The sequence below is a fragment of the Aplidium turbinatum genome, chromosome 4, assembly GCF_918807975.1.
Source record: "Aplidium turbinatum chromosome 4, kaAplTurb1.1, whole genome shotgun sequence".
NCBI classification, from domain to species: domain Eukaryota; kingdom Metazoa; phylum Chordata; class Ascidiacea; order Aplousobranchia; family Polyclinidae; genus Aplidium; species Aplidium turbinatum.
Genome location: NC_137475.1, coordinates 33274041 through 33283998, shown reverse-complemented (window position 1 = coordinate 33283998; position 9958 = coordinate 33274041). Strand labels below are relative to the sequence as shown.

At 37.8% G+C, this 9958-nt stretch overlaps 1 protein-coding gene across 1 annotated transcript; it reads right to left on the bottom strand.

Moving 5' to 3' along the window:
- Positions 1 to 3054: 3054 nt before the first annotated feature.
- Positions 3055 to 9209, bottom strand: LOC145768493 (COP9 signalosome complex subunit 6-like). The gene is made up of 7 exons (XM_082579997.1): positions 9024 to 9209; positions 7945 to 8067; positions 6642 to 6773; positions 5901 to 6052; positions 5307 to 5469; positions 4417 to 4610; positions 3055 to 4120 (listed from the first exon to the last, which is right to left on the bottom strand). The coding sequence occupies exons 1-7, from the start codon at positions 9088 to 9090 to the stop codon at positions 3980 to 3982; spliced, it is 972 nt and encodes a 323-aa protein (XP_082436123.1). The 5' UTR covers positions 9091 to 9209; the 3' UTR covers positions 3055 to 3979.
- Between the last annotated feature and the right edge of the window lie 749 nt (positions 9210 to 9958).

Sequence of the window (9958 nt, the reverse complement as noted above, 5' to 3'; positions counted from 1 at the left end):
TATCCCTTTAAGCCAATATTGAATGGACGGAACCGGGATGGGATTTAATCATGTGTTTTACAAAAATAATTTAATCTTTTTAACAATTAACTCCATTCGCGCTGATGTGTAGTCAAGGTGTATTTGAACCAAAAAATTGAAAAACAACCAACCAAACGTAAAACTACCGTACTTTGAAATTTCGTTATGTGTCATTTCACTTTTTTTAACACAATCGATAGTAGTTTTAGGTCCAACTATAGACCTGAGATGAAATCAACAGCGACGAGCAACCAAAGTAAAGAAACCACCCAATTGCTGCAATGCATGGTAAAATAAAATTAACTTCAATATTTCAATCTTTAATGAAAGGTTATGCATGCTCAATAATTTTTGAGACTCCGACTTTATTCTTACTCCATAAAACCAGACTCCACTCTAATCCGACTCGAAAAAATTTCAAGATGTTAGACTCCGAATCCACTCCACTTTAAAATCAAATCCTGAGCTGACGTGATACCAGCCAAAGCAAAAAACATAAAATACTTCAGGGATTCAAAAATCTTTTTCAACTTTCGTAACACGAATTTTTTTTCATTGGCGCACATTTATAGCCTAGGCATTACCGCTAGGTCGAAAATCGTGGAGACAGTTTGTTTTTCCTTCTACAGACAGAACTATAGGCTACACCGGACTTATTTGATTCTACTAAAACATAAAGTTGCTGAACCAAACTCCGAATCCACTCCATTTGAAAACTTTTGCGAAAAACAAAACTCCGAATCTACTTCATTTTCTGAAGATCGGGCAAACTCCGCTCCACTCCATGCTTAACTCTACAAGCTTCCAATTACTCTAATTGAATTTTCTCCTTTTCAACTCAGGTTTTCAAACATTAATTTTCTCTTATATGTTTACTTTGACAAAGTTATGTTGCAAGCATATCAATAAAGCAGTTGTAGGCTATGATTTTTTAACTTTTTTTCTGCTGAACAGAAAAGCTCATAGCGTTTTGGACAGATTAGATTATTACCGGTGTTTGCACCATAGCTTTGAACCAAGTAAAAAGATCTGCACGTCTTCTTATATTAGACTCAGGGCCGTTGACATGCTACTGAATAGCAGTAGCGTTGACAGGGGGACGAGGTAGGCTAGCTACTTTTTAACCGTGGCCGAGAGGATTTTGGGAGCTCGCAACCTTTCCAAGGAACCCAGGAACTTAAGAAAGCCATTGCAAATTCTTTAGATAGGGGCACTTTTCCAAGCGACTTAGCTTGGGGCCCGGGAATTTTATTGGTACCGGGCCAAATTTATCCTCTCAACGACCCTGAGTGTAATATAAGAAACATGCAGTCCTTTTCACTTAGATCATAAACTGTTTCTTGCGGGCTGAGGATTTCATTGGTAACTCACCAGGCCCAATTTATCTTCTCAACGGCCCTGCTGATTAGACCAAATCATGCGTGCTCTTTTGCTGGCAGTAGCCGGCCACCGTAGGCCTGACAAACATTTTCTCTTATGTGAAAAAGATATATTCGAATGCAACACATGAAGTTCAAAGCAAAGCACAAATACTGATAGTCTATGTAGATCAGTAAAATGAGCATATGAAAGCTAGACTATATAGCCTAGTAATCTTGATTGATTGTACGGTTAGGCTACTTTATCCTCCCCGTTAGCTCAGTGGTTACGCGTCCGGCTCAAGATCACGCGGCGCTGGTTCGACTCTCGGGATGTGCGCTTGAGCAACGCATTTCAGGACTGCTCTCCATTCAGCGGCACCTAGTGAATACAATAATTCTCCGGCAACAATCGGAAACCTTCATTCTGACAATCTTGGTAACCGGTCCTGCGTCAAGAGCCTCTACAAGTATACGAAACTACCAGGAATAACCTGTCAGAGGCTTTGTTAATCCGAGGATAAAGTTTTAAAACCAAACTGGTGCAGGTCGTAGCTGGACACACTGAAGATATCGTTTGTTATTGAAATTTTGTTGCCTTTGAATTATTCCATTCACTAGATGACGCTCAATGGTGAAGCTGTCGAAATAGGCTACATTGCTTAAACGCATACTGTATTTTCCAGAATCGAACTACCGCCACATAATTTCATCATTTTTTGTTCTCAAATATTCATGTAAGATATTGGCAGGACAAATAGGCTATCGGACAAGTTTTCTTGCTGTCAGAATCAGCAGCTTACTCTCAACTGACATAAAAAATATCCGTATGACTATGAAGGCGCTAACCGAATCTCACAGTAAGTAGGTAGGCTACAATTTTCTAAAACAGTTTGTTTTAAACTGGCAAGAATATCTAAATTATAGCATATACCTGCATTGCAATATGTATGAAATTAACAAGTTGCAATATAAAACATTTGTTACAGAGACCTAGGCTGCATATACTTTTAATGTAACAATCTGCATTAACTTTGGCAACTATCGCATCTCTACTGAGACTTTGCATTAAAAATATCTTATTCAATTCTCTTTCCACGTATATGGGATATTGAACTCGTCAGCTGCATCATCAGCGGTTTTGTTACACATTCATTAATAGCCTAGCCTGTTGCTATATGAGTGGTAAAGATTTAGAAAATGAATGGCCGTTTTTTTCAAGCTGGCTTCCTGATTCAATGAATGGGTGTGAAAGTTATTTTCTTTAGTCGTGGCAGCTCCACCTATCTAGCCTTCGATTGAGTCTACCTGTGCTTGATTGATACGTTTTACTGCTAAGGAAAACATGTGGTATGGAATCGTTGAAAATGTTGCATATTGATTGAGGTAGCCTGAACGATTGAAGCTTTGAAAACAATGCCACGGTCTCTGATGATAATAGGGCCTAACTTAAGTTGGAACAGCTTTAAAATCTCTAACCAGTTCTCATACCGTACATCCTTCTAAAATGACTGAAAAACAGCTCGATATCATATAGCCTACAATCAAACATATGGCTTGAAAATCAAGTCATAACCATATCCCCCATAATCTCTCTCCATACAGGTCTCGCACATGCTGTTGAATAACCCTTTATACATGATACTGCATCCACAAAATAAGTTTCGTGCTTTTGTTTTGAAACGGTCTGTAGACGAATAGCACACCTCACTCTACGTAGCCAAATTCATCTTCTATCTCTCAAGCGGTTCTTTGTGACTTCAATCGGCTCAGTTGCCTACTGGAGACCAAACAAAAACATACCGAAATACAGCAGTGACGTAACCCAAATCAAAAGACAATGTGGATGATAGAAATAGAGCATCCGTTTTCCTCAAGTACTGCAGCATCGCGCACATATGAAGTTGTTTTCATTGAGTTGAAAACACAGCCCTGTTGATGAAGCAAGCTGCTAAGATCGGTACTCCTTACTTTTTTGGGTCAATAAAGGTAGAAAATGGGTAATTAGAAGGTAGAAAATTACAAACCATGCATAATTGAACAAAATATATTTTTGTTGGACAGGGCTACCTCCACACTGAAATGTACATTGTACAGTGGCGCAGCGAGGGCTTTCAGCTCGCCGGGACAAATAACACTTTTCGTGCCCCCAGTGAGAGATGTAACGCATAAAGCATGATACTTTCACGGAAAATTTAAATTTAGGCGCTGTTGATAGCCTACTGCGCTAGGGGGACAGATGCATCCGCTTGCTATCTGCTTGCAATGGCGGATCCAGGGGTGGGTGGTGGGGTAGAGATCGCACCCCTAAAACCCACCCACCGAAAAAATAGCTTTATTCACGGTGTAGGCTACTTGCAAGGTCGGATTAATGCACATCATTGTGTCTTGATGAAATCCCGCCCCTACCTTCTTAACGATGCAACGCCCTGTTGAAAACCGCCCTCACCAAAAACTGAGTTTCAAGTACCCTACTACGCTGGTACAAGCTCTAATCATATGAATTGAGTTGATAGAGCAGTGAACATCATCGATGCATAAAATTACAAAAAATAGGCTACAACGGAAAGGTCAATAGCAACAGAAGCAGCAGATTTGCTTCACATGAAAAAACTTCGTAATCTTCTGGAGGCATTTTGTCGGTCATACAAAACGTTAAATTTTGATATAAACTGGTTCATTGTCTGACTCCCTTTGCTCATCACGCCGAGATAGGTCATCAGCATCGCGTCGTTGTATTGCTGTGGAAATGAAAAGCCGTTAACTTTCAATAAGGAACAGTGATCGGGTGATCGAGAAAATTAGCGTGGGAGCTTTTCATGCAACGCAAACAAGCGATGGGATTTGTTTGATGGACATTGGACACCTTATCCAGATCCTTGAAGTTAGACGTTATCAATTGATGAATTGTAGGTTAACAATCTTTCTGTATTCGTTTGAGCGACTTGCTTTCGTATGTTAAACTTTTTCACACTCGAGGCGCAGTATTATAAAAGCTTTTAAACTAAAGCAGTCTGACTCTGGTGAAAGAACTTACATCATGAAGGTCTTCTGATAATTTTTCCGAACTTAAAACCGGTAAACGGCGACAGAGAGCATGAATTGCTCGCATGATTTCGTGGTCTCTCGGTAATTCCCCTTCTTTGACAGCTTTTACGTAGTTGAGCAATAAAATAATTCGACTGTGCAGCATTTGTATCGAACTGTGCTGACCATTCAAATGCTCAGAAACTGAATAAAGAAATATAAGATGGTAAATGTTTTGACCAAGATTGCAACAATTCACGTAATCTATCTTGATCAAGATGTACAGAAGCCCATTTTAAAAGTAGAAATAGACTTTCATTGTAGGCTACTGTTGGCGAAACTACACCAATGATAGCAAGCCAGAAATTTTCACTAGGACGCGTTTGTTTTCAAAATTTGATTTTCTCATTTTGAAGCATTTAAAATTATTTCGGTAAACAAATTCAAATTTCTCGTGATCATTAAGTCTCAAGAGGTCGTCATGTTTTTCAAAGCTACCGGGTCTTGCAGGGAGCTTATACATCACCACACAACAAGCCAACAAAAATGCAACTCGTGCAACAGCGCAACGTATTGCAATGTCGGAGTCGTTGAAAAAAGGCCAAATCCGACTTGAAACAAAACAATTAACGCGATCTGCTTGCCTTAAACTTTAAATAGCTAACAATATGATACATAACACCAAAAAAACTCTATTATTTGTAACAGCACAACCTTAATGCCCCGCTTTTCATAAAACTAATGGTTAATCTTTTTGAATAACTAAAAGTTTAAAAAAATCTGGCAACACGAAGCTAAAGTCGGCCAGTTATAAATCGAGAAGTAGGAGTCGTAATTTTTCACACGATTCCACAGCTCTGCAATTATGATGAGAAACAAATAGGCTAGTGTTCAACTGACCTAAAGACTCGGTTCCCGAGCCGACGTTGGATACTCTAGCGACGTGATCCACGCCTATTCTCTCGGCCTCCTCTGTTGCCAGGGTATAGTTGAGCGACACCAGTCGGGTGATCGCCACGCCGTCAGCGACGTCGATTACTGACTCGTACACGCTGATCGGTAACTAAACACGAACTGGTTGAGCATATAGAAAATATACATTCCCAAATACATGTGGGAAATTTTAGTATAGAAGATGTACGTACAGCAATTGAAATTAACATACAAAATCTTGAATCAACAGTATTATAAAAACAGTAGAATCTTCTTAGTCCACCGATAATAAATCCACCCAGGTATTAATTCTGCTTGGTCTGGAACGGGACTTTTTACTAAATTTTTAAACATAGTATCCATCGCTTGATAATCGAACAATCGTTTAGGATAGAGGTGGTAGATACATTAAACGGATTCTACATTGATCAGTCAAGATTTAACAAAAATCATCAATGTAAGTAAACCGAGGGTGGCAGGACCCACCTCAACGTGCCGCAATCGCAATTTGTTGTAATAAGATTACGGATGTCGTGCAAGACATCACTTTGTGAAACTTACATCTGTAGTCGGAGCTTGAGGATTGAGTTTGAGGAATATCGGGCTTTCAGTGAAGCTGCATATTTGCTTGTGGAGATCAACATCTTGCTCTGTTGGAGGCCCCCCAGTCGTGTACCAACCGTGGAAGTCGAGGTTCTTGAAAACCTGTTTAACTACGAGAGAAAAAAAGTGCATCAAATTCAAAAGTAAATTCGATACACAATCAAATATCAATCAAATGTCTTGCCTTTTGGAGTGCAATTTACGAATGCAAATCCTTTTCATTTAGCTAAGTTTATTAACATGGAGAACGATAGATGCTTCGGAACGATAAACGACCTGTATACAGTAATTGGAAGCTTAACAACACGTCTTATGGAGAAGACAAGGACATTCAGCACTTTGGAGCGACAAGCTACATCCTATCGTTGCATCGTTTTACTCATTGCTTGTGCTTTGCAGATCCAAAAATTCCAAATTATGTAAAGGGTAAATTTTTTTTCTAAAAATTAACCATGGCTGTTTTATCTTGTATCAGGCTGGTCAATGTAGGGCCATTGCAGGATGAACACCTTTGGCATCAGTAAGAGGGAGGTAAAACAGAGACCGACCGTGGGGAAAAGCCCAATGCTCAAAAGAGGCAACACTGCCTTAGTGCTTCCACTATATCACACGTCACTGCGGCTTAGCGAGTCGTAGAAAGTCTTCAAACTGTGGAGTTGTGAGTGAGTGAAAGTGCAGATTTTTTGTTTTATTTCTTACATTGTTCTTCCTTCACAAAATAATACTCCCGGTCTATGATGACTTTTCCTTCATTCTCAATGTACAAGAGCTCAAATGAATTCATCACCTCCATTGTTCTTCCGACCTGTTTTCCAATGAGAGCTCCATACACTGCAACACACAGAGGTTGTATTGATGAACACAACGTAATGGCTCCATAGTATCATGTCATAATTATTATTAAAAACCATCATAAATCTTTAATGATTCTTTTTATAAACTTAATTATTATGTTATAAACCTTAGTCTACAAAAGTCAAATCTTGCAAGTTGCAACATATCGTCGCTTCAGTTTCCTCAGTGATCGTGCCACTTAAATCTCATAGTGGAGACACGACATAACGATAGTTCATCTCACTGTGCTCTCCAACATACAATTTAAATGAGGCAATAAATATCGTCAACACTACAAAAACACTGCTTCATGCTTAACATAGAGTCAAGCAGAACAAATTCAACTGAATAAAATGACAAGGTTTATCGTCCAAAAAACCTTAACAGCTTGATTCATCCTCATCATGAGACCTTCAGAAGATTTTTTTTTCAACTTCAAAGTTTAATACAATGAGGTAGAGAGTAACTTTTATAAACCATAAACAGACATAACTCAGCAACAACACTACAATAAACATTATATAAACATAAAACAATAAGCAAACATTTTCAGCTAGTCATACAGCCCTTTTTAAGCCTATTAGAAAAATATTTTTGAAAGACATACTAAAGAATCATACAGTATCACATCAAAAATATGGTCAAATCTAAACATTTGAGAAACTGCTTAACTAGCTCATACAAAATGATAACTGAAAAATTATGCAGCACAACGGGTCAAGTATTTGAGACTTGAGAGGTAAAATTAATTAATTCTTCAGAATTAAGGACTCAAGCAGATTACGCAAGTTGCACAGAAGCACAACATGAGATAGTGGCACAAACAAAGCAAAAGTCTGAAAATATGAAATGTCGCGTGTTGTGCTTCTTGTCTTTATTTTTGCGTATTTTACTTTTCCATTATTATTTTGTGTGAGCTAGTTAAGCAGTTTCTGAAATGCTTAGATTTGACCATATTTTTGATGTGATACTGTATGACTCTTTAGTATTTCTGTATGTATGATCTGATACTGTATGACTCTTTAAAAAAACATATTTTCTTACAGGCTTGAAAAGGGCTGTATGACTAGCCGAAAACTTTCACTTATTGTTTTTTGTTTTTACAATATTAAATGTAGTGTTGTTGCTGATTTATGTCTGTTTATGATTCAAAGTTTAACGTATAGACCTGGTTTTGATTTTCCTTCTTGAGCCCTTACTCTTGTCCAGTGATCAGATATATTCATTATGACCAACGGATGGAGCTTTACTGTTACACTTCCAACAGTCCCAGAACCAGCCATGACTGAGCCTAACAGAAATTAGATATTATTAAAATACATATTACATTTGGTTGAAGATTTTGCATTATGTTTAAAGAATTTTTTTTATTTTATCTGTTGTGAGAATAGTGATACAAGTACAAGTATTATCAATAAAAAAACACTAGCAGCTTCCCGTTTGCTAAAAGTTTATTTGACAACAGTGCTAGCAAATAGCAATACAATTGTATAACCAAGCATTTGGAGGTAAAAAGGAAACAATATAAAATGGTCTTAAAATAGTATAAATTTACTACAATGACCAAACAAATGGACAAATTTTTTTTACAATTTACACGTATTAAAAAAAATTGAGTGAATGGTTGAAGTGAATACAGGTTTGAAATTTATCAATCTAAACCACATATAGTCTTCGAGTCAGCTGCTCCTCTTATTTTGGCTTGCAATTAAGTGTCTTTGCCGAGATACAGCCGCGTGCTCTAGAGCGGTGTTGAACCCACGTCCTTTCGTACGTTGCGCAGACGTTCTCACTACTCAGGCACTTTTTTAAAAATTAGAAATATCTGATATGCTTCTGATAAGCTTGACATAACTGAACCAAACAACAGAAGTCTGCCACAATAGCTCAGTTGGTAAAGTGCCCGACTTCACAAACGAAGAAATTGCAAGATCAAGCATTGCTAGTTGGAACCCTGGGTGTGTGCTTGAGTAACACGTTTCAGGAACTGCTTTCCATTCAGAAACTACTAGTGAACAGAATAACTCGCAGACAACAACACTTCAACAAGCGAATACTTTTCTCTGCCAAACTTTTGACCAGACTGTGTCAGTACTTCAAAGCCTCTAAAAGTATGCGAAAAAGCCAGAATCAAGCTTTCAAAAAAAACTTTCTCAGTCCGAGAATAAAGATTCCCACAATCAATCAATCAATCAACAACAACAGATGAAGAGTACCGGTACCATAGGTAACAGAGCTTAACCTTACCAACAGCACTTGAAAATAATTCTTGAGAAGGAACACTTTCTTTTGATGTACTTGGTTCCATCTCCATATTTGAATGAACAGCCAATAACCTACACAACTTTAACCTGTCAAGTTATAACTCTGATCTTATCAGAAAATTCGAGCAGCCACGCAAATGAACACTCAATGCAAAACCAACGATTTGACTGGAACTTGAAGTTTGTTGAAATGCGAAAATAATAAGCTTGCATTCAGTGCCTCAGTACTGCCAGACGCCTCAAAATAAATTACACTTTTACATCGGCAAAATTTCATCTCAAATTGTGACAATAATTTATATTACGTCTAAAAATGGTTTTATTGAAATTTTATATGTTAATTTACCCTATAATGAAATTCTGTTTGCCTGATAAATGTTCTAACTAATTTGGTTATCTGAATTCACAAAAACTTTTCCACATAATTGTTGTTTATAATATCATCATCATCATTATCAGCCATTGTTGTTCCACTGCAGGATGAAGGCCTTCCCCATATCTTTATAAATTTGTCTGTCTTTGCACGTTTGTGTCCAGTGTTTGTCGAATTGGTAGAGTTTGTCTCGCCATCTTGTTTTCTGTTTCCCTCTTTTGCGTTTATTGTCAAGCGGTATCCAGTCAGTAGCTCTTCTTGTCCATCTGTTGTCAGTTGTTCGCATGATATGTCCTGCCCAATTCCACTTTAAACTTTTTATTGTTTGAATGATATCTTTGATTTGTGTTTGTTGTCGTATCCATTTGGCTGGTTTCCTGTCTTTCCATGTAATGCCTAAGAGTACTTTTTCATGTGATCTTTGCGCAGTGCGTAGTTTGAGTGTTAGTGCTTTCGTTAAGTTCCATGTTTCTGCTCCGTATGTCATTGTTGGGAGAATGCATTGATTATATACTTTTCTTTTCATTGAGATCGGTAATTTACTT